This window comes from Macaca fascicularis, chromosome 5, assembly GCF_037993035.2.
Source record: "Macaca fascicularis isolate 582-1 chromosome 5, T2T-MFA8v1.1".
NCBI classification, from domain to species: Eukaryota; Metazoa; Chordata; class Mammalia; order Primates; family Cercopithecidae; genus Macaca; species Macaca fascicularis.
In genome coordinates, this window is record NC_088379.1 from 116,106,167 (window position 1) to 116,132,267 (window position 26,101).

Here is a 26,101-nt window from a genome sequence, read left to right on the forward strand (position 1 = left end):
TTTCTCACAAATATTTAGCAGACACAAGTTGTCTGAGGCACTGCTTCCTCTTTCACATATTGAGAAATGCCTAAACACCTGTGATATTCTTGTCCGGAGACCACACCTGCTTTCATGACACTATGTTGAAGAGGATTCTTAAAAATTTTTTATAAAGTCAGACACGCTTAGAATTGGGGACAAAAATCTATACTTGGTTTGATTTATAAATTACGTCAAAAGGACACAAAGTAGCGACTTAGGGAATTGATGTAGCTTACCAAGATGACTTTCTCTCAGGAAAAGTTTGGATCATTATATTTTAGGCTCTGGAGCTGAATAGTTGGAATATCAGAAGGGTTATTTTGAAATAACTAGATAGAATAGCACAAGTGGAAAACATGTATTCAGGGGCTCTTTAGATGAGAAAAATTCCATTAATTCAATTCCTCAAGGACAAATTACACAGAGAGAAAGAGATAGAGACAGAGAAAGAGAAAGAGCACGCAAGAGAGAAATTGATAGGTGAGTATATGGATGGATGAATAGATACATTCATAGATTTTAAGAACATAATATATGTTCTAAGTAGAAAAAACTAATAACATTTTTCAAATGTCTGGGACATTGTGCCAACCGTTCTGTCTTACATTATTTCTAGTCATTAGAATCACTTAGTGAGTTGTGAAGTTTTATTAACATTTTACGTAAAATTCCTCCAGAGTCTCAGAGATGTGAAGTGATTTATGAGACAACACAGCTAGTAGGAGGCAGAATTGGAATTGAAATTAGACATATTTGGCTCCAAAGTCCACTTTCTTTCAAGTATGTTATGCATCACAGTTTTTGTATTTTGTTGAATGAAGAATAATTTTCACTGAATTTTTTGTGTTTTGTTTAATAGCTTACAATTTATGTCCAGCCAGAGCAAAAGCACACAGCCGAATATGCTGCAAACATAACTAAAAGTGTGTTTGATTATTTTGAAGAATACTTTGCTATGAATTATTCTCTTCCTAAATTAGGTGAGGATCATTTTTACAATTTTCTTATTTTTAATATTGCCTTTGTTTTTATTTAAGTTAACTCATTTCTTCTAATTATGTCACCATCAGTTAACAGTTATCCTTAAGTCCTTTTATTATATGCCTACAATATCTTGGGCTCAAGTGAGCCGCCTGCCTTGGCCTCCCAAAGTACTAGGATTACAAGCATGGGCAACCATGCCCAGGCTGTACTCTGTTCTTATCTGATAAATATATAGTCTTGTGTTTCTAAATAAAGATGAAAGTATGTGCACAAAATTGCAGAACTTGGTAGTGATGGAGCCACAAATAGCAACCTAGATCAGTTGATTTCAAAATCAGCCTTCATCCCAATACTTGCTCTGCCTCCCTGTCATCAGTGAGTTAAAAAATAATAGGGATAAATGATGTTGTAAGAATCCCAAGTGCTTATAGTCTTTCCATTGTTGTATAAGGCAAATTCTAGATTCCCTAGCAGTTTAATGAAATACTGGCGCTCCTTCCAGCAATAATTTTTTCTAATACAGAGGGAAGCATGCATTCTTCTTAAAGCAAAAGTGGGGCTACAACCAAGATGGTGTGCATATGACATTTCTGTCAATAGTGGAAATGCTTTATTAATAAGCTCGAAAGCTATTAACAAAGACTTTAAATATAACACCCATATAGATGTTTGTAGGGATAAAATGAAGGCAGTAAAACAAATTAGCCAACAGTTGGCTTCCCTGTTTCTGTTTCTGCCTTTAGTTTAATAAATTATCAATGCAAACAAGAGGAATGCCAAGTTCTTTGCATGGGAATGGCTGTGGCTCAGAGCAAGCTTGTAGATGCTGCATGTCTCTTCAATGGATACAGTTCTATTTTTTGATTGCTTAACAAATGTTAGAGAAGGAGCTGAAAAAAGAAACAAGTTTTCATCAAAATCAGAATATTGGGCCAGGTGCAGTGGCTAACGCCTGTAATCCCAACATTTTGGGAGGCCCAGAGGTTCAAGACCAGCCTGGCAACATGGTGAAACCCCATCGCTACAAAAAATACAAAAATTAGCCAGGTGTTGTGGCACACACCTGTAGTCTCAGCTACTCAGGAGGCTGAGGTGGGAGGATCACTTGAGCCCAGGAGGTTGAGGCTGCAGTGAGCCATGATCGTGTCACTGCAGTCTGGGTGACAGAAGACCTTATCTCCATGTAAAAATAGCAGAATAATATTTAATAAAATTTTGTGCACATGAATTTAAAGATCCTTTGCCTTTTATCTCAGTTGTAACACCCAGGATAACCTGAGAAGTGGAAATCTCACAAATTTATTACTCTCTTCTTCTCTCTTTCTTTCTTCTTCTCCCCAACTCCTTTATTCTGTTTTATGTGCATTTTCAACCCTCTTAGAATTAATTATATCTTAGATTCCTTAGAAGTGACTTCTGCATTTATTAGATTCCAAAGAGTTAAATATACACGAATTAGTTAGTTATAATGCCAATACTGACCAAAAAAAAAAAAAAAAAAAAAAAATGAAAAGAAAAAAAAGAAATTGCAAAAAATTCCTTTTGTTCAAGGATTAAGTGCAAACTGCACTCCACATTATGAAAAATACTGGCCCTTGGGGGAGATACTTCTCTACCTTTGAAATGACTGTTTCGTGATAAAATAACCAAACCTAAAAATGACGATAACATGAAAAGGAAACTACTATTGTAATCTTGACCTCTATTTAAGATACATCCCTCTTCATTCTTTTATAAAAAGCTTTAAGAATATTTATTTTAACCATAAAGAAAGGGCTTTCTCTTATATGTTAAGTGAAAAATCAATTTATTTTCATTTCTGTTCCTCATTTAAATTATATGTAACAATAAAGAAATTACATTCTGTTCACCGCTCATTAACTGAGGAAGCTGTATTTTGGCCACTGATCAACTGAGCATTTTCTTTCTTGGAATTTAACATAGAACTGATCAACACTGCCTCCTCCTGTCAGATATTATGTGTAAGATTATAGAAACTCCTATCCAACATTTTAGAACTGTAAGGGAATTTAGAGAGAATATAGTCAACTCCATGTTTCTCCAACTGATTTAATACATAAAAGCAGATGGTAAGCTATTAGATTGGTAGAGAATCAATTAAATTTCATAGAATCAGAGAAAAATAGAGTTTTATGTTCTCGAATATTCTGTGACTTTGGATGGAAAACTCTATCTGTACACTTGGAAGCTCAGAACTTCTAAATACTAACTTGAAAACTTCTCTTTTTCCTCACAGTTTATCCCCTAAAACAGATGTAGCTAACAAAAATGAAATACAGAGAGAAACAAAAGACATAAAATTATAGAGGTGTTGCCATTACTGTCCTTCTTTAAAACAAAAACAAAGCATTGATATCTGGAGCCAACAGGGAATGCTCTATGGAAATTCTGAGTGCATTAGGACTGAAATGTTTGCACACACGATTATAGTTCTTTACTCTAAGAAATTATTTTTAGCCTTTTAAAAAACATTCATCCAAATAACTTAATTTGGTAAGAAATGCTATGAACAAATGGAAAGAATGTATTTCTCACTGGACTCTTTCTTCTTCTATAGATAAAATCGCTATTCCAGATTTTGGCACTGGTGCTATGGAGAACTGGGGACTCATCACATACAGAGAAACGAACCTGCTTTACGACCCTGAGGAATCAGCCTCATCAAACCAACAGAGGGTGGCCACTGTGGTTGCCCATGAACTTGTACATCAGGTATAGAATCTTATCACTGAATCAACTTGTTTTTAAAAGTGGCTTAAGACCACAGGAATAATTCAAATTATTTATGACTTAGCAAATAAAAAATAGCCAACTCAGAAAAACTTGCATGAAAATCTTTCTTAGTACTAATAAACATTTAGCCATAAAGAGACTTTGAAACACATTATTTTGCCTTCAGGAAATACACACGAGGGCTTCCTTTAAATTTACATACCCCAGTAATAACTAAATAAAGGCAATAAACTAAGGATAATTTAATATCATTTAAATAATCAGAATAAAGGAGAAAATAAATGTTAAATACAATGCCTGCCACTTCTGTCACAGTGACAACATTGGCACGGACAAATAAATGTTTTGACATTTTCTAGGCCTCTCTACCATAACCATAAGAATGTAATTATCTCTTTATTGCTTATAATTTCAGTGGTTTGGAAATATTGTGACCATGGACTGGTGGGAAGACTTGTGGCTAAATGAAGGATTTGCTTCTTTCTTTGAGTTTCTGGGAGTAAACCATGCAGAAACAGACTGGCAAATGGTGAGTCCTAGACACATAAACTTGAAATCTCTCCTTTCCTCATGCAAAGCAGATAGAAGCCTTTGTACTATGATCATGGTCCCAAGTCAGATGGCAAGTACAGTGGTGAACGGGGAATTCCACTGTGAGGGATAGGGTGGAGCCAACTGACTTCCACTGAATCCACCTTGCCCAGAGCCTTTGCCCAGTCACTAGAGGGGCAGCTGATCATCCCAGTCTGGGGATATCCTTGACAGAGTCACTCAAAAACACATTATCAAGGCAGGAAAAAAAAATAGGTGGCAAAGAAAATGTGAACTCTGTGTTCCAGAAAGTATTTATAGCACTAACCCTTTGAAAAAATGTCAGAGTCTCATTTGTGAATGATTTATCTTATTTCAGACAGACTGTGGAAATAGTGTGATGAAGAGATAACATAAACTTAGTAGTTAGATTGAAGTTCAAATCCTGAACACATCATTTCTTGGATGCATGACAGGGAATATGACCTTGAGCAAGTTACATAATATCTCTGAGTCCATTTTCTCCTTTATGAAATAGAACATTATTTTCTATCTTGTAAGCTGAAAAGCTCCCAAATGCACATGTAATGACTATTAACATGTAGTGTGTCCCTCAGAGGCCTAGAATGGAAACTTTTGTGAACCCTAAAATTTTTTTTCAGAAAAGCTAGGTATATTTGTTATTTATATTTATATCACGGGAGTATTCTTATCTGATTGTATATGTGAATGTACAAATATGTGGATGTGTCTAATTGCCAGAGCTTTTGTACTATGTGAAATACCGCCCTCTACTGGACAGAATAAAAAAGTTAAATGCTTGAAGCCCTTACAGTTTCCCTAGCCTAATTTACAAAGTGAAAAGGCTAATTTACAACAATTACTTCTTTAAAAATCTTATCTACATCTGGGTTTTTTTCAACTATGGAACTATTCATAGTTTGGAGTAGATAATTCTTTTTTTGTGGGGGACTTTCCTGTGCGTTATATGATACTTAGCATCCCCGACTTCTATAATTGCCAGTAACCCGCCAGTTCCTGTTGTGACAACCAAAAATGTCTCCACATATTTCCAGGTGTCCCATGGGGGACAAAAATCTCCTCCAGTTGAAAACCACTCATCTACATGGAAAATTTCTGATTTTATAATTTATTGAAAATAAACTGTATAAATGGAAAATTACATCCTTTATTTTCTCCCTTACAGTGTCCTGAGGCCCTTATAGCAAACTGTTATAAGAAATTATAACATTTTAATATTGTCTAATATTCCAAGTTCTATGTTTCAAAAGCAGTGGCTAAATTCCAGAAAAATTTGCTATGCACTTCTTAAATGAAATTTAATCACATGGTTCAACACAACAATTCATTCATTCCTTCATCTATTCATTCATTCCTTTTTTGTTTGTTTGTTTTTGAGATGGAGTCTCGCTCTGTCACCCAGGCTGGAATGCAGTGGAGCAATCTCGGATCACTGCAACCTCCACCTCCTGGGTTCAAGCGATTCTCCTGCCTCAGCCTTCTGAGTAGCTGGGACTATAGGTCCTCACCACCACTCCTGGCTAATTTTTATACTTTTAGTAGAGATGGGTTTTTGCCATGTTGGCCAGGCTGATCTTGAATTCCTTACCTCACGTGATCTGCCTGCCTCGGCCTTCCAAAATACTGGGATTACAGGCTTGAGCCACCGAGCCCGGCCCGTTCATTCATTCTTCATTCAGCAAACGGAGGACCCCAAAATGAATAATGAATAAAACACATTTCTTGCCCTTAAGGAGTTCTCAATTTAAGGTCTTGTGGATGGAAGGGTCAGATAAATAAAGATATTTTATAAGTGAGCTCAATAAATACCACAATCACGGACCCTTGTTTCACAGGTGAAAAATCGGAAGGCCAGGAAAGTGATGTAACTTTCCCACATCACAGAGATAGCTGGTAGCAACATCCCAAACCACACACACAGTTGGTATCGTCAATCTTCCTGACACTGAGGACAGGATCTTTCTTCTCACCATGCCTAAACTTCCTAGGTATACAAAAATCAAAATCCAAGTCAAAATTATCTTGATTGGCAGTCATCACTTGACAGCAGTACCTTTCCTGTTATAAATGAAACCCGCATAATTGGAAAATGTAAGCTAATATAGCATACTCTTCTTTTGGAAATATTTTTAATTAAGTAGAGCCAATGAAATTTTTAAAGTTAGTAGTGATTTAGCAGAGTTAGATTTCACAATCTTACTGCTTAAGAATCAAAGTAACTATAGCAGCTAATGGGTTAGGTTCTCATTCTGTGCCAGGTACTATGCCAAGTACTAACCATGAATTTTATCATTGAATCCTGTGCACAGTTCCAAAAAGTAGAGGCCATCATTACTTCTATTTAATGGGTGAGGAAACTTGCTTAAACTTACATATTTGGAAAGCAGAAAGACTGAGCTTTGAACCAAGGAAGTCTGTCAGTACTGCTAGGCCTGTCAACCACTCTGTATTGCTGACAAAACCTAGGAGGGAAACAAGACGTGATTAGAACTAACGGATAAACTGCTAATATTTTCTTTCATTAATTATGAATTATCCAAATTCTGACAACAAGGTGATTTTTAAAAACCCCGAACATCAATATTTGGCAAATTGATATGCTACCTCACTTAATTCTTAGACCAAATCTGTGGGGTCATGTCATCATTCTCATTGCACAGATATAGAAATGGGGCTTGAAAAGTTTGGCACATGTCCAAAAGTCATACAGAAGTAGCAGAAGCAGAATTCACAGAAGTTGATGTCTTCTTGGCCCGTCATCTGGGGGAAAAATTAAAAGGAATTATTAGTAGAAGAAGGGAATGAAATCAATATCGACCAATCAGTGTAAAATATGATTAATTTGAAGATCTAACGTTTAAGTAACTTAAGTCATTTATATTTATTTTCCTCCAATTTTTCTTATATATGGTATTTTAATTTATTAACTAGTGCAAAGAAAATACTATATTTCTTTGGCTCATTCTTTCATTTCAGCGTGACCAAATGTTACTTGAAGATGTGTTACCTGTACAAGAGGATGATTCTCTGATGTCTTCACATCCAATTGTTGTGACTGTGACAACCCCTGATGAAATAACATCTGTTTTTGATGGAATATCCTATAGTAAGGTGGGGGAAATAGAACATTGTTTTGAACATCTTCCTGTTTAGTGACTTTTCTTTTAGTAGATGTCTAAAAATGGTAAGAATGGTCACACTGTGCCAGTGAGCTTTGGAAAACGGTGTAGAACTTATTCTGAGTGCTGAATATTCAATAGTTCATACTTTTCAGTAGAATGTATTGCCGGTCATTGTCACAGGATTTAAAAAGAGATTTTTAAGAATTTCTCTTTACACATTTGTTTATAATTATTTTCGTTCTGATAATTGAGTATTTAGATTTTAAACATCACAATTCAAATTGTTTTATTTGATTTTTCAAAAGACAATAAATATTTTTCTTTTATGTGGTAAACAAGAAATGCCATATATGTGCACAGCTTTTCTAGTAGAACCTTTTAGTCCCTGCAATAAGCATTTAAATCCAACTCAGAAGGAAATACTTTTATTCCTTTTTAGAAGGTGTAAAGATGAATTTGTTAGCATAATGTAGGTGAGGTTTATTTCTCCACTAACATTTTATGAAAAGTTGCTGAAAATCTATAACTCCAAGATTTATGTGACACATTCTGTCCCACTATATTTCATATAGACTCTCCTTCAAACATATTCCATATCTGTATGTAACATAATTTAAATTTTTATTTTAGTCATTTTCTACCTCAGCTTCTCATGGTTTTCCTGCTACATTGAGGTGCTTAGAAGCTACTGCAAACTAATATATTTTGTTATCCTGAGTGACACCTAAAGTTTTATTTGAGTCAAAAATATTATAATTATTAAAATGAATACTTGAGTGAAAAAAACTTCTATGTATTAGCATTTGAAATTTTTAGCATCATATTTTTTGACTTTCCCTCTCATATGATTCCCATGGTGTATGTTCAGCCTTCTTGTATTCATTTTTCTTTGACATTTTGAATGATTCCTTTTATCTTTATGTTAAAATGAAAATTTCAAAACCACTTATAGCCTATTCTAATTATTCACATGGGAGAAGTTTAAATTTATTGAACCATTTTCCCCCTTAGTCCTAGATACTCCTCAGGTTTAAGATATCAAGTCCAAGATAAATAAATTTTTCTAGGCCTCTAGCTTTCTAAATAGCTATAAAATTAATTTAGAATGCTTAATAACTTACAGTAAAAATTACTAATTTAAGTGGGGGACAGTTTTTTTTTTCATTTAGTTACTTGAAAATTGATTTAAAATATTATAAATTGTGCATTTCGGTACTAACCGTATAACACATAAAAAGAAAGTACAGAGCCAAGGTGTTCATCAGATTCTTCAAATGAAAGAAAAGCAAATGAGATAGACCACTGAGAAGATAAAGATGGTATGCCTAAATTATGTATCCATGTGTATTAAGCTGTTTGACCAGATAATTTCTTGACTATCTACTTCCCTCTGCTAAATCTAATTCTTATTTTCAAGTATGAAAATATATTTAATAAGTTGGCAGAATTTTACCCTGAAACTACTTTCCTCATTCATCAAAGAATGTGATTTTCTAGACTATTTCTCTTTGATTAAGAAAGCCCCATCTGCTGGTTTATTTGGGGAAGTGCAATAATTATTTGAATCTGAAGTCCCTGAAGCAATTTCTCTTTACCTTTTAGTTATTTTAGAAGCATAGATACAGGGGCTGTGCCAAGTGGTATTTTCATCCTCAAATCATAGAGCCATATAATTTAGCAGAATCCTCTTGAGGAACTAATCTCACAAATATGATCATGAAATACTAGTTGCAAGAGTAATAACTGATAATTGTTCCTTACATAGCCTTTATTAGTTTCATTTGTCTTTTTTTCTCCATTGTAGGGAGCTTCCATTTTGAGAATGCTTGAAGACTGGATAAAACCAGAGAATTTTCAAAAAGGATGTCAGGTATGATTTATTACTTTTAGTGATATCAAAAAATAAACTACACTGATACGTGGCTGGTGACTGTTAAGATATGTGATTAATCAAGGATAATTTCCTTTTTATTCTCTTTACTGAGGCATAGATAATATAGCAAAAGATAAAAAGATGATTTTACATCCAATTGGGTACCTGCATTGTATCTGTAATGATCATTTAGCAGAAGTCTCACGGAGAAGTTGAAACAAATTACTTAGTTATTTTTGAAACTCCTTACATGTGTATTAGTCAGCTTGGGCTGCCATAAGGAAATACCATAGACTGGGTGGCTTAAACAACAGAAATGCATTTTCTCGCAGTGATGGAGGCTGGAAAGTCCAAGATCAAAGTGCTGGCCGATTCAGTTTCTGGTGAAGCCTCTCTTCCCGGCTTGCAGATGGTAGACTTCCCACTGTGTCCTCACATAGCAGAGAGAGAGAGAGAGAGAGAGAGAGAGAGAGAGAGAGAGAGAGCACCCTGATGTCTTTTATAAGGATACTGGTTCCATCATAAGGGTCCCAGCCTCCTGATCTCATCTAAATGTGACACCTCCCAAAGGCTTCGTTTCTAAATACTATCACACTGGGGGTTAGGGTTTATGTGAATTTCAGGGAATACGATTCTTTCCACAGCAACATGAGATAAACATTTAAATCTGTCTATAAAGGTCATCCCTTACACTGAGTATAAGAGTTTTCCCTTATTATTAGATTAGAAAAGATCAATATTAGTATGCTTATTACAATGGAGTCAATGAATAAAGAGGCTTCCTTTTGGTAACAGAAATGACAATAAACTTTCTGAAGCATTTCACACATCCTATTTAAGTGTATTATTTATTCCAGCAGATGTTTGTTTCATTTTCGTTCTTTTAACAGACCCTAAGCCAATCGGCCCCGGTTTGTTTTTATTTTTAATTTTATCAAAGTAGCTACAATGTGTCCCTATAACTGCGGTCTCTGCAGGTTGGCCCCATTCCAGCCTAGAAATGAAGTTCTCTTCGTACTCTTTCCCTTCCACCTCCATCCTGCCTACTGCAGTAACTCAGGTAGTCAGGCGCAGCAGTGCTGATGGTATCCAACCCAGAGAGCAGAAAACAGGTTGGAGAAACGCCCCCTGCTGGCTGCCGCAGAAAGTACTTCTTCTGTATGTGATTCTCCAGGAGAAGGTCACCATTCCCATAGATTTCACTCCCATCAAGCCTTCTTATGTGGCATTTAGCCCTCTCTACACTACTCTAAAAGAAAATGGCCCCCTTCTACCCAATAGTGAAACCCCTAGGTGATTATTAAAGTAAGAAATAAAGTCAAGAGTTAGGAAATATTTGGGAAGTGTATCAGTATATTTTAACCCTTTGTCTATTAGCAAAATATTTTGTAGAGACATTAGGTGCAAAGAGAGAAGCTATGTGCTTGTGCTTCTGCATACATGAGAACATCTTGTAACTTTTCCATAAGTTTCAAACTCAAATTTTATCATATCTTCCCTCATTGTAAGCATTATCATTATTATTATTGAGACAGAGTCTCACTCTGTCACCGAGGCTGGAGTGCAGTGGCTTGATCTTGGCTCATTGCAATCTCTGCCTCCCGGGTTCAAGCGATTTTCATGTCTCAGTCTCCCGAGTAGCTGGGATTACAGGCACCACCACACTCAGCTAATTTTTATATTTTTAGTAGAGACGGGGTGTCGCCATGTTGCCCAGGCTGGTCTTGAACTTGTGAGCTGAAGAGATCCGCCTGCTTCAGCCTCCCAAAGTGCTGGGATTACAGCCATGAGCCGCTGTGCCCAGTCCATTGTAAGCATCTTTAATCAGGAACTCTGTCTTCTATATCTTTACCTATACTGCAGGGCCTAGTTTAATTACACATATTAAGTCGTCCTGAAAATGTTTGTTAAATGAATGAACGAGTGAATAGTCTATAATAAATTATACAGAACATAGAAATAAAGAAAATTCATTTTCAAAAATTAAGTTAAAATTTGATTTGTATAGTTTTGATTTTAAATTAAATTGTAATTAATTAATAACATACTTTTGGCATCTTCAGAGCTGACTTCAAATTAAATAATCTTTCATATTGAGTTTTATAGAGAAGTACCAAGAGTCCTTGAAAATGAATAGCTACCCTAATAATTCAATAAAACATCATATTTCCTTCAACCCAGTATCTATGTTAAAATTAATTTTAAAAACCACTTTTGTCTAAAACTAATAATTCTCAAGTTAAAAGTCTTCCTTTAACTGTGATCACAGATGGTGTTAAAAACTGAACTAGGAAGAATAGATATTGATATTTCATACCATTATAGTGCTATGGAATGAATTTACACAAAACACCCAAATACTCTTTTCCTTCAATCTTCAAACACTAGCTGATATCTGAAAATAGTATATGATAGATATAGGCCACATCCAATAAGCAATCAGACCAACTGGAACATAGTTCCATAGTTCAGATAGTTCGAGCATCCCAACAATATCCTCCTTGAGTTGTCATCATCACTCTATGATTCGTGCCCTGAAATCCCACAGTCTATGAATGAGAGTTCAAGGTATTTCCGTTGCAAATACTAACTTTCTTCCCAAAGTGACTCTTTGTTAGCTAACCTGGTGTGGAACTAAATATGGGGGTGGCCAGTTGTCTATTCTCTTTCATGCTCATCACCTTGCCCCAAACTCAACCTCAAACAGCAAAATAGGTGCAGGATGGGGGAAATAAGAACAAAATTATCAACTGGAAAATCTTTAAGGCTATACTTGTACATAAAAGATGTAATAGAGAAGGGGGCATTCATAACAATATGTGGTCATGATATAGAAACAGAATATATTCTTCCTTTCTTTTTCTTCTAGTATCAGTAGTACTGTCCATAAGACAGGAGTGGGTCAGCTGGAAAATGTCTTTTCCCTTCTTGGAATACTAGTAACAGAAATATTGTTCATTTCCTATTGTGCTCACTGATTCTAATTAATAATGAACTATGACCTAGGCCATCATGTAATTTGGACTTGAATGACTACATGATTATTCAAGGTGAAGAGGGAAGTGTCTTAATATAGAATATTCAGAAGCACTAATCTAGACAATATAAAATTAGTACCTTTTAATATGCTGATTACATAAATTTCCATTCAGCCTGTGGTTCATGAGAAGCAAGAAACTGCAATTTTAAAACCAGTAGCAACAATAACAGTGATGAAAACCACACACACACTGATTCAGGGTTCAGAATTCTCTCAGGCAAATCTCTTCACCTCTGAAGGCACCCAGGTAGTTAGGGGGAGCAGTTTCCTTCACCTCAAAATGTGGGAGCTCTATTAAAAATATTTAAAGTCCCTTCCAATTCCACGAATGCATGTTTCTAAGCTAAAGACATTGTAGTAGTCAAATAAACTCTTCTAAATTAATTTTAAAAGATACTATTCAATAGAAATTGTCATCAAAACACAGCTATGGTTATAATTATTACTATACAAGTATTCAATTATTATTATTTTAAAATATTAGACATTTGATTTACCAAATATTCAACTATTTTATTAAGATACGATGAATGATTTGTGCAACTCTGTAATGAATACCTAAAAGTGATCGCTGCTTCTCCCTTCCTTTGCCTGCCCTCTGGTGGTAGTGCCAAGAAGTGAATTAACCAAAAGAACAAATATGGAGGCAGCATTCCAAAGTGGCTTCACCCCTCTTCCAGGCTTCTTGGAGTCCTGCTAATACTGTTTTATCTCTATGCCTGAAAAGAAGAGGTATTTAGGAGGTAACGTGATTTAGGTACAGCACCTACTGAAAATTGTAGCAACTTAGAGCGAAAATGATATGTGCAAAGTTGACATTAAGAACACTGAAGATGGTTCCATTTCTATCAAAGACCTCCACTTTCAGTCAGGACAATTCTAGAAAGCAATGGAGGAGTGATACAGCAGGAACTTTGGAAAGTTTACTGGCAAACTCCAAGTGGCTCCCAGTTATGGGATTAGAAGACTGGGAATTTTTTCTGGGGATAAATCACACTATATTTGAAAACTCACATATAGAAAGAGGTTTTGTAAAGAAAATTGCCAAAAGAAGCTTAAATCTAAAAACTTGTACTTTAAAATATTTGAAGAGTGAAGACTTATGCTTTACAGTGAATAACGTCCCCAATTCATCCACCACTACCACCACCACCACCACCACCATCATCATCATCATTATTCAAAAGGTTGTGTATTTATTTCCTTAGAGCAGAGATCAGCAAGCTACTGTCTTCAGGCCAAATCTGGCCCACCATCCATGTATTTTTTAAGGCCCATAAACTAAATATGGTTTCCACATTATTAAATGGTTGAAAAAAATCAAAAGAAGAAGAATATTTTATGATACATGAACATTGTATGGAATTCAAATATCAATGCAACAGCCATGCTCATTCATGTACATGTTGTCTATGGCTGGTTTTGTGCAGTGGAGGCAGAATTGAGTAGTAGGGGTTCGGTTCATCTTATGAAAGGATGAGAAAAGCAAACATTGACTTCTAACATACTGATTATCTTTTACACACAGATGTACTTGGAAAAATACCAATTCAAGAATGCAAAAACTTCTGATTTTTGGGCAGCACTGGAAGAGGTAAGGAAGAGTATATATCCCCAAATATTTCTTTGTCTGATTTACAAATGGCTTACCAATCATTTTCTAATCTAACTATTCTATCCTTTTATTTATCATATTTGTTAATTAATTAGTCTCCATTTTGTTTTCAATCTTAGGCGAGTAGGCTCCCAGTGAAAGAAGTAATGGACACCTGGACCAGACAGATGGGTTATCCTGTGCTTAACGTGAATGGTGGCAAGAACATCACACAGAAACGGTTTCTGCTGGACTCAAGAGCTAACCCTTCTCAGCCCCCTTCAGATCTTGGGTAAGGCTCTATAATGCATTTGAAAAAAACCACAGAAATTTGGCAGAAATATTGGCCATTTGTTTTATATCCTATTCTTGAGTACATGATGGATGACTGATATACAAGTATAAAGCCACAGTGCCTTTAGGGGAACAAGGGATTCAAAAATAGCCGAGTGATTTCCAGGTTTGAAATGGTGGGCAGAGCACATGCATCCATGTCCTGTTCTTTACAGATATTGAAGAGAGGAATGGAATCACCTAAAGAAATAAATCTACAAGAATAAAGAAAATAAAGGGAGGGGCCATATGTATCACAGAGTTCTGAAGAAGAAAAGCAGAAGGAGAAATACAGTCTGAGGAAAATACAATCAGATAATAATAAGGGAACTTCCCTATCCCTAGACAGGTTCTAGGTTCAGTGTCAGCATGAAGACTGAAGAGTAAGAGTGAGAAGTGAGGCTAAAAATAGGGCAATGAATTGATAGTCTAGTCTCAGGACAATTGTGCCAGTTGGACCACCCCTCACCCCTACTTTCTCTCCGCCACCTACCATTTCTTTGTCCGCACAGAGCTCGCAGAAATCTGGCAATGGCCCAGGCAAAAATACAGTGGGCTTGTTTCCTAAAGAAATTGACTAAAACAGTAGAGGGGAGCTAAGGATTTCCATTTGGTTGAGACTCTCAGAGTAAAGCCTCCCTCATTATGTCATTTGCAGGATGGGTGGGCTGGAGCTGACAGCACCCCTCATACACACACACAGAGCTCCCAGTCAGACCTTCTGCTCAGCAGAGAAACTTATTTCAAAAATACAACTCCCTTCAGACTGAGCAACATAACAAGAGCCCGTCTCTACAAAAAAATTTTTAAAAGGCACTGGAGTACGGTAGTTCACGCCTGTAGTCCTAGCTAGTCAGAAGGCTGAGACCTGAAGATGACTGAGTCATCTCAAGTCAGGAGTTTGAGGCTTCAGTGAGCCATGATCGCACCACTGCACTCCAGCCTAGGTGGCAGAGCAAGAACTCATCCCTAAAAATAATAAAATAAGATAAAATAAATAATAATTATATATATATACACATTTATATATATATAATCCCTTCTCAATAATAGAGAGAGTACACACCAGCCATCAGAATCAATTTAATTCTTTCTTAACTATGAATGACAAAGATCACAAGATACATGAAAACAATTTGGAAGGATAAAAGGTTAAAATTTCATGTGAAAAAACAAACAAATCCTGATTTATAAGATGCACAACTAAGGAAACAAAATAAATGTATGAGATATATTCAGAGATGAAGAACTATTACACCAGTGAACTAGGAGCAGAATGTCTTAGAAAGGACAAATTGAGAACACAAAATAACTCTGAAAGATTAAATTTCTGATTCTCAATGAAAGTAATAGACTAACTAAAAATAAATTTGGCAAATCCTCCAAAAACATAGGGCAAACACACATAGAGCTGGCAAATATGAAAGAGAAGACAAATATGAAAAGTCTAGTACCCAACAGATAGGGGTTCTTTTTGTTTGTTTGGCTTTTTTTTTTTTTTTTTTTTTTTAAGATGGAGTCTTACTCTGTCACCCAGTCAGCCCACTGCAACCTCCGCCTCCTGGTTCAAGCAATTCTCCTGCCGCAACCTCCTGAGTAGCTGGGATTACAGGTGCATGCCACCACACCCAGCTAATTTTTGTATTTTTAGTAGAGACAGAGTTTCACCATGTTAATGAGGCTGGTCTTAAACTCCTGACCTCAGGTGATCCACCCAGCTCGGCCTCCCAAAGTGCTGGGATTACAGGCGTGAGCCACTGTGTCTGGACTAGATAGGATTCTTTTTCCCATTTCACCCATGCCCAGTTTTTATTGCCCCCTCTTTCAACATTTGAATACTTTGTTTTAGTAGAGAGAATCTTTCACCCATTCCCACCCAGGTGTCCTATAATCTCCACTGCCTGATTGTCACTGAAGAGGCCCTTTGTTTTCTTTTTCTCTTTCTTAATGATTTGACATAATTTTATAGTCACATATATAAATTATTGTAAGATCAATTATCCTGTAGCAATTAGAATAACACAAAAAGATGTTTTAGAAAGTCTTTAATAACTCTAAACTGGTTCCTTTATAGTTATTGTTTTACGTTCTAGCAAATTAGATTGACCACCTCTAATAACACCAGAATATTTGGATATTAAATCTAAAAATATGTCTCTTGTCAAACAAGCTTCCATTTGGAAAGTTTCACAGTAATTATTCTCCCTTACTATATGAGTCCACTGATTTGCTGAGCCTCAATTAATTGGGAGAGGGAAGCAGGAGGTGGAGTAGGGTAGGGAGGGTCACAGAAGGCTTTCTTTTCCAAGGATGTGATATTTTAGGTGAGCAAATTGGTGTGGGGAAGTGACTGTTCCAGATGTTCAAAACAGAAACTATGGCTGGGCGTGGTGGCTCATGCCTGTAATTCCAGCACTTTGGGAGGCCGAGGTGGGTGGATCACTCGAGGTCAGGAGTTCGCGACCAGCCTGACCGACCTGATGAAACCCTGTCTACTGAAAATACAAAAATTAGCCGGGCATGGTAGCACACACCTGTAATCCCAGCTACTTGGGAGGCTGAGGCAGGAGACTCGCTTGAACCTGGGAGGCGGAGGTTTCAGTGAACTGAGATCATGCCACTGCACTCCAGCCTGTGTGACAGAGTGAGAATCTGTCTCAAAAAAATAAAACAACCCCCGCACCCTGCAAAACAGAAACTATAACATATATGAAAGCCCCAAAGTCTTGTACACATGATTTACAACACTTATTGAACATTGACCAAGGGATTGGTACTATTTTAAGCACTTCAGATGTATTTTATTTTATAGTAAATGAGGAATTTGTGGCAAAAGTGATTAAGTAATTTGTTCAAGGTCACACAGTGTGAATAATGGAGCCTTGATGTGAACCCAGGCAGTCTGGTTCCAAGAAACGGGATAGCAGAGAGTGACTGGGAAAGTGGTGTGAGGTGAAGATGAAGAGGAAGGCAGGGACCAGGTATGCAGACCATGTTAAAGATTTTGGAAAATAGTGTGCAAATTTGAGGATTTTAAGGAGAGAATTGGCAGGATCGCATTTAAATTTTTCAAAGTTCTCCTCTGGCTGCACTGTGGAGAATTGATCACAGATCCTGGGCAGTGGGGCAGGAGTGGAGGCAGGGGGACCAGTTAGAACAATATTGCAATGAGCAGCCCACGTGACAGTTGACAGAAACGATAGGCCTGGACTAGGTAAGAGTGGCTGTGGGCTGGAGGGCATGGTGGATGTTCCAAAGATTTTGTTGAGCTAAGATTCCTAATTAAAGAACAATGTGGAAGGAATTCAATCAGGTGAATCGGCAGAGAACAATCTCCTTTTAGAATATCGTTCTCATGTTGCACCATTGTGATCGTAGTCATATTTTTTCAGAAGAGAAAGATCTTTGTAGTCTCATTTCATGGTGAGTACTGTATAAGGGGGGTAACAGACCCTGTTTTCTGGATTACAGTTCAGGGGTTGGGGAAATAAGTCACACTACAGCACACTCAGGTGTTTCCAAAAATTAAAATTGCCGAAGCACTTGACTTTCCAAGGCATCAGAGAATGATGAACTCTCACAATTATTAAATTAGCTGCTTCCAAGATGCCAGTTGACACCTGAACGGGAGAAGCCTTGAGAAAGCCATTGTACTCACCTCGTTGAGGCCCATCTTTGGCCTCTCTTCCTAGAAACCTCAGGCACCCAGCCTCCCACACTAAGTGATACTCAGAGAAACTGGGAATCCTGCTATAATGCAAGTTCTGAAAATCAATAGGTCACACTACAACAAAGGAAATTAGACTACTTAGACCAATATGAGGTCCCTTCAGGGAGTGTCTGTATACTCCCTGAACTACAAAGGTAAGTGTACTCCTTACCTTTATTTTAGAAAGGAAAGATTAGATGATGATGGAGAAAACCTTTTTCACTTTTTCCTCTTCATGATACGTGAATTGAAACATAGATCTGACTTGTTTTCGGGTGATAATTCAACTACAAAAATCATAGAATAATCTCTGTGATTGTTCTGTTAACAACTATCAAATGTTTCTTTTATAGTTACTGTTTTGTGTTCCAGCAAATTAAATTAACTATTTAATACTGCTGGAGCCTCTGGATATTAAAATTTAAAAAGTATTTCTCTCTAGAGAAATAAACTTACACTGGGAAAATTTCCCAGTAACTGTTACTTCCTCTCATATGTATCCATTAATTTGTTAAGCCAAAGACAGTCAATAATTTAAACTAAGGAGTTTTTTTAATTAATGAGGTTGGATTTTTAAAAGCTGCTTGTTGGTTATGAATTTCTCTCCACACAAACCAAACAATTTTACTGCCAAGTGAACTAAATATATCATTAGGTATAAAATCACCTTTTGTAACAATAAATTTAAAAATTTTATTCACCAAGACTTAGAACATAGAACTGTATTAACATTTATACTTTCTTTAATATTTGTCTTCAGTTTCCACCTTCAAATACTATTTTCACTTTATTTATATTCATAGTTGCATGATTTTTTTGTGAAGGCTTATCATAAATTTAATATGTTCATTCTATTTTTATTTTTTAAGAAGTCATATATGCATAGGAAAAGAAACTTAGAAAATAGGTTCTTCTCTGTTGAGTACGTTTGTTAAAAATCAGTAGTAGCTTCTAAACAAATAAGAAAGAGACATTATAGCAAAATGATTCTTCTTCATTTAAAAGAAGAATTTGATAGTAATAAATGCCTTCATGCACCCATAAAGGAATTAGCTTTTTTTTCCGACCCTAACTTTCATCTGCTTTCTGTTCAGATGTATTCTTGTTTGGTAGACGGTGTGACCAGTTAAGTTTTACTGTGAGTTCAATGGTCTTCTCTAAATATTTTCTCACTGTTTAAATAATCCAAGATTAGGGAATTCTTACTGACTAGAACCTTTTTATAATTTAAATGGCTCACTCATGTATAAGTTATTGCTTTAACACCATGTCCTTAACCATCTCTTAGAAACGAGCCAGTTTCACATCTCCATCCCGGGATGTGTCTCTCAGGAAAACATACGTGCCTTTGATAGTCCACTCCGTGTAAACAGGCAGAGGGAATGGGAGTAAGCGTGTCACCTTGGTGCAATCAAAGTCAGTTTCCTTAGAGGAAATTAGAGTGGCCATATTTCATACTGCTAGAACTTCTTACATGGTTACATAGTGAACTATGTCTATAAAAATGAATTCTGATACTCCTGAATTTTAGCCAATATGTAGAAAACTCAATCATTTCATTTATGTAATTTCCATTTCTTCACATTTTGTACTCTCAAGTCTGTCATTTTACTCAGCTTAGATTACATTAGATTATGTGATTCTAAAACTATAAAATTGTATAGCTTCAACTTTCTATCATTTCTATCTTATGATACTCTTAAAGACCTCAGAGCAGTAGTTTTGTACATGACCTTAGAATATCTTCTGCCCTTTTGAGGCATGGTGTAGTCCCAGAGGCCACGTTTTAGAGAGGATCGTCAAAATAGGAAATCTAACTGTGGGCCTAGGTCATCCAGACACTGCCCGCTCTGTTGTTTCAGTCAGATTGGTATTGGGGAAAGAAGAGGAAGCATAAAATGTTAGTTTACTTGGCAGCACCAATTCAGCAGAACAGTGAAAGTGAGATATATAAGTAATATGTGGTGTTTTAGCAAAGTTCTTCGTCGGTCTTCTGAGAAGCTGCAAGGGCTCTTAGTTTGGTGTCCCTAGAAGCAGACCCTGAAATGATCATGTGCATGAAAGTGACTTGTTAGGAAGTGTTTCCAGGAAAGATCAGTGGGGGAGCAGGCAGTGGGATAGAGAAGGAAAGGAAGCCCAGCAAAGGTGCCGTATGAAGCAGGTCCTGAAGAGGGTAACTTTGACTCAGTCCTGCAGGAAAGTCCTGGAGCCAGTGCAGATCATACTTCAGAGTGCCCCTGATGGATGGGGCAGGAAACATTCTCACACCTGTCAGTCATTGCTAAGGGCCACATCCAGAAGGACGTAAATTCCCAGGAACTTTTAGCTTTCCTTGCTCAGGCAGCTGGCAGGAAGTCCTCTGTCAGAGAGACCCAGGCAATGATTGTTGGCAGGGGAAGCACACTGGTATCCAGGGTGTACAAAAATGACAAAGGGGGCTGGGCGCAGTGGCTTATGCCTGTAATCCCAGCACTTTGGGAGGCTGAAGCAGGTGGATCACCTGAGGTCAGGAGTTTGAAACCAGCCTGGCCAACATAGTGAAACCTCATCTCTACTAAAAATGCAAAAATATTGGCTGGGTGTGGTGGCAGGTGCCTGTAATCCCGGCTACTTGGGAGGCTGAGGCAGGAGAATCACTTGAACCTGGTAGGCGGAGGTTGCAGTGAGCCGAGTCCATGCCATTGCACTCCAGCTTGGGCAACAAGAAGGAAATTCCATCTCAAAAAAAAAAAAAAAAAAGAAAAGAAAAGAGAGAGAGAGAAAAGGGTCTAAGGAGATAAGAGGGAAGCACCAACAGTGTCCACTATAAGGCCCAAGAAGCAATTTATGTGTTGGTTTTATGAAATGTATAGCCAAAAACATTGCACTGCAATAAAATGCTCCAAAGAAGCTGATTTAAAAAAAAAAAACTCAATCCTGTAAAACACTTCAATAGTTATAAAACAAGGGATTACTTCTTTCAGGCATATAGCAAAAATATATTCTCCTTGAACGATATAAATTTTGTTATATCTTGAAAAGGTGAAATGTTAACCCTAATTCTCTGTTAGGAAATTGAATCTGTCAGATAAACCAACTTTGAGTTGAAACCTAAACCAGCCAATGGTACGTAGATTCACCTTCTCTCCAGATCTGCATTTTCTGATATGAGATAAGAACAAACCATCAAAAAAATGAGATTTTAAGACAAAACTGTTAAGTATATATATCAAAATACAAAGTTAGCTCCCACATACCCACTCTGCAAGAAAATATTAAGTAGCTAAAGAGAAGCACTGAAAACTCCTGAAACGTGCTTACCTGATGATTTTTCCCTTGAGTCCATCAGTTCTAGTTCTAAATAGGGGATATTTAGGGGACAGTGTGAGAGGCTTTAGGGGATGATGGTGGTGGTAGAATTTCAGCATAATTTCTAAAATGTGTTATTTCCTTTACAGAGTTTACTATTTGTCTTCTAATTTCTAAAAATGTTTTGTGTTCCTTGATGGAAATGGTAGCATATTAGACTGTGTGCAAGTATGTGTGTGAATGTTCAATATTATAATAAGATGTGCTGTATTTGTGCAAGTTATGCAATATCTTTATTCTAAAATGCCAAAGCATTTTATTGAAATAATCTTTTTCATGCTTAGCTAATTTTTGATGCAATTTCTAAATTTTGTAGATTTATAGAAATTGAAAACAATTATACAGCTTATCTTCATCCCTAAAATGTTGTATTAGCTACATTAATTGTATAGTATGGACTAGAGAATCACTTAAAAGAAAAATACACTCGTCTATTGCTTTTTAGTGATTTTTACTCTTGAAATTTTATCTTTTAGTAATAAAAGTTAAATTTTTCTTTTTTAAAAAATTTTAGTTATACATGGAACATTCCAGTTAAATGGACTGAAGATAATATAACAAGCAGTGTGTTATTTAATAGGTCAGAAAAAGAAGGTAAATATTATTAATTGATTTATTTCTTCTTTGAATTGATGTACCACATTAAACTAATGTAAGTATAAAGATGCAACAGTAAAGCTGGAACTTTGTAAACTTCAGCTGAATGATCTCTTAAATAATTTATTGATGATTCCAAATCGTCATCTACAATGAGAACTGTTCTATCTTGAGATATTCTTTTCAGTGATTTATCATGACTGACTGATTTATCATAAATACCCATATCCAAAGGAGAAGGGTCACATGCCCAGCCATTGGAAGATCAATGTGTAAGCTTCCTTGCTTCCTTCCTTCCCTTCCTTCCTTCCTTCCTTCCTTCCTTCCTTCCTTCCTTCCTTCCTTCCTTCCTTTTTGTTTTTTCTTTTTATCAGATAAATAAGCCATTGAATTTCTTAAACTGTTATATGACAAGCCTGAGGATTTTCTTTTAATGCTTGCATTAAATTAGACCATTTTTTGGAAACATCTTTGTGTTCTATCTGCACTGATTTATTTTTTCCTTACTTGAAAAATGTTAGAGTTATATAAAAACAAGTAGAACTTATCACGAAATTCCAGATTGATGAAAAAAATAATAGATAAGGCAAGCTTTAGCAGCAATCTCAGAAGAATCCTTCTTTTTATATTTTTTCCATTGTACTTGTTTTGGTGTTTCAAAACTATTTCTTTTCTAAGACAAACCAGACTCATCTTTGCCCCATTTCATGAGGACTTGATTTCAGAATAGCATTTAGTATGGACTTTCACCTGGGTCTTCTTGAGGATAAAAGTAGATCACTCATTCTTTATTTACATATGCCTCGTTGTTCCTGTAAAATATTTTAAAATATTAATGAGGTATGATTTCTCCTGGCCAATACATTTTTACTCTGTTTCCAGTAGATTGCCTTTTAAGAACAGCTTTACTGAGATATAATTCACATATCATAAAATTCACCCATTTAAAGTGTATAATCCAGTGGTTTTTAGTATATTCACAGATGTGTAATCATCACCACAGTCAGTTTTAGAAGCCCCATACCCTTTAAGCTATCATGCCTGCAGCCTCCCATACGTCCAGCCCTACGCAACCACTAATGTGTTCCCTACCTCTACAGATTTGTCTCTTCTGGTCACTTCACGTAAAGAAAAGTGTATATGCAGTATTTTGTGACTTTTCAATTAGCATAATGATTTCAAGGCTCATCCATGATATAGCATGTATCACTACTTCATTCCTTTTTATTGCCAAATCATATCCCATTATACGGATATACCACCATTTGTTTATCTATTTTTCAGTTGATAGATATTTGGGTCATTTCCACCTTTTCTCTGTTATGAATAATGCTGCTATAAACATTTGTGTATAAGTTTTTCTGTGGATCCAGCATGTTTTTTCCACCTTTGGGCCTTTTAAGAAAACGTTTATTGTTAACTGTTTTTGTAATTTTCTACTATTACTACAAACTACCAGCTTTGTCACTGTAGAGGTGAAACTCCTTCTGAAGCCCTTCTGCACAGGGATTGCTATTACAGCAAGCCTTTCTCTTGATTATTTATGTTAATAATTATTGTAATATCGTGGTCAAAAAAAATTCTAAATTTTTCCAGAATTCCCAGATCAATGCCACTTTGTCTTCGTATTTTATGCTGTGTTTGAGTGCCAGGCTCTATCTTTGTGGTCTTCTAACCATCTTCTTATTCATAAGGACATTTGCCGAAGGAAAAGGAAGAAGACAAGGAAAAAAAAAAGACATTTTTAACAATGTGTAACAGCACTGATAAAAGGCATAATAAGAAGGTTAGAATTCCACTGGAAGGTTTTCAGTGGATTTGGTTTAACTATTACTAAATATTTTCCCCATTGGTCACCATAGTTAATTGAGGATTGGAAGAATATCACGGCAGCTGTTTGATTTACTGTTTACAAGTTTGAAAGCGTGAATAATTCATCTACCCTAGTACAGTTCACCCAGCACTTTCATGGAATGAAGTTTCCATACAAGTGAATTTTCCAGATAACTAAAGCTTACTCAAGTGCTTTGTAGAATGCATTTCAAGAGTTCACAATAGACATTGTTCTAATATGTATTATGTATTTCTTAGAATATTTGGAATAATAAATTTAATCCTTAATTACTAAATTAATTCTTTCAAGCATGTATTGCTTACATGCCAAGAACAGAGAAACAATGGGTGTAGTGCTGGGGCAAAAAAAAAAAAAAAAAAAAAAAAGAGCAATCCTAACCCTTGCATAGGTGATTTGCCCAGGGATGGGTTTGCAGGCAGATGTAATGCTGTGTCCTAAGTGCCTCTGTGGCAATGCAGATCACCAAAAGCACTCATAGAAGCATCAGCCCAGGTTTGGGGGTTCGGGAAGCATTCCTAAAAAATGCTTAGAGTTCAGAGGCTAAAGACAGAGTATAAATGGGTGATAGAATTGACTGAATGTAGAGGAGACGTGTGCTCTGGACAGAAGCATGACTGTGAAAGTGAAAGAGCAGGGAGTTCTCACACTCCTTCATATCCCTTTGTCAATACATTTCACACATTTTTTCGTTCTAACTATTGACCTATATAGGTCTCCCTTCCCCACAGAATATTCTTTGAGGAAATGGAGCTTGTTTGTTATTGTTGTTGTTCTGGATCTACAACAGGCATCTAATAATTGTTTATTGAATACATGAATGAATAAACAAATAAATGAAGAGGCTGATAGTCACAGAGCTTTGATGACAAATCTGCCTTTATCTGAAACTTCAGAATCATGTCTGGTCACTGAGCCAGAAGCAAACTAGAGGTCTTTTTCTACTTCAAAGTGCCTGCTCCATTTTTAGGCTGTACAATAAGTTCCTGTTTCCTGTTTGAGGACATCTTCAGCTCTCAGCTTAGAGCACGGATGACGAACATGTCCTGAGTGTACTAAATGGGCAACCAGCTCATGTTACCAGTCCTACCTCCCTCCTCTTGGTTTCTTTGATGATTCATTAGTTAGAAATTCTTCAGGCAATAGTGGGACTCTCCCCAAGGTCTTTTATTTACATTTCTATTGTACGTGCTATTTTAGACATTAAAACAACAACTAAACTCATAATTTCTAACAAAAGAAGAGAACCTCTATCACAAAACCTTTTCTGGCTACTCCAATTACCCTGAATAATCTCTCCTGTCATCATCTCCTGCCATAAAATATAGTATATTTTATCCTGTCAGTTTCATCCATCCTTATTCCTAGTATTATTACTTTATATTTTAAACAAAATCGTTGTTATTAAGCTTCATATGCTCTGTCTTTTCTTTCTTTCTCTCTCTCTCTCTCTCTCTCTCTTTCCTTTCTTCTCTCTTTTTTTGACAGAGTTTTGCTCTTCTTGCCCAGGCTGGAGTGCAGTGGTACGATCTCAGCTCACTGCAACCTCTGCCCCCTAGGTTCAAGTGATTCTCCTGCCTCAACCTCCCATGTAGCTGGGATTACAGGTGCCCACCACCACAGCTGGCTAATTTTTTGTATTTTTAGTAGAGATGGGGTTTCACAGTGTTGGCCAGGCTGGTCTTGAACTCCAGACCTTAGGTGATCCACCTGCCTCAGCCTCCCAAAATGCTGGGATTATAGGCGTGAGCCACCGCATCTGGCCTCTCTCTTTTTTTTCTCAACTCAATTATAAGCTTCTTGATGACACAAACTACACATATTTCTTGTCTCCTGTCCACCCTATTATCAACAAGATGCTATGTACATTCTAAGAGTTCAGAAAGTCCTAGTTTAATGAAGGGTTGTTTGCCCCAGACAGTTGTACTTTTAGAGGTTAACTGCATGTATTTTAGTTATGTCTCTGTCTTTTAGTGTCAGCTGCTATTTTGGCTATTGTCAACGCATCTACATTTAGTAGCATACCACCTTTTTGCATTTAATTTACTGCTTTCTAACATTTAGAAGGATTGAAGGTTGTTATATCATATCAGGCACTCAATCTTGCTAAAACATAATATTTTAAAAGAGTCATTTCTAAGTGCACAGGATCTGGGCAAGGTCTAAGGTCTAGCAGGTGGTGTAGACTATGCAATAGCTGTTTTCGCAACTCTTACTTCCAGATTTGAGGGTGTCCCCTGGATGGTTTGGACTATCCAGACTGTCCAGTCAGTTTCTATGATAGAAATAGATTTACTA

The 26,101-nt window shown here is 36.4% G+C and overlaps 1 protein-coding gene across 3 annotated transcripts in view; it reads left to right on the plus strand.

The window, feature by feature from the left end:
* ENPEP (glutamyl aminopeptidase) overlaps nucleotides 1-26,101 on the plus strand; it is an 82,558-nt gene that overhangs the window by 29,230 nt on the left and 27,227 nt on the right. Inside the window, exons 4-11 of one of the 3 annotated variants that reach the window (XM_005555690.4) lie at nucleotides 884-1,004; nucleotides 3,587-3,741; nucleotides 4,178-4,291; nucleotides 7,312-7,446; nucleotides 9,262-9,327; nucleotides 13,899-13,964; nucleotides 14,105-14,256; nucleotides 21,869-21,948. In XM_005555690.4, coding sequence (XP_005555747.2) covers nucleotides 884-1,004; nucleotides 3,587-3,741; nucleotides 4,178-4,291; nucleotides 7,312-7,446; nucleotides 9,262-9,327; nucleotides 13,899-13,964; nucleotides 14,105-14,256; nucleotides 21,869-21,948 — 889 coding nt within the window. The remainder of the gene's footprint in view (nucleotides 1-883; nucleotides 1,005-3,586; nucleotides 3,742-4,177; nucleotides 4,292-7,311; nucleotides 7,447-9,261; nucleotides 9,328-13,898; nucleotides 13,965-14,104; nucleotides 14,257-21,868; nucleotides 21,949-26,101) is intronic. The other 2 variants (XR_012435338.1, XM_074040972.1) reach the window with 2 other exon arrangements.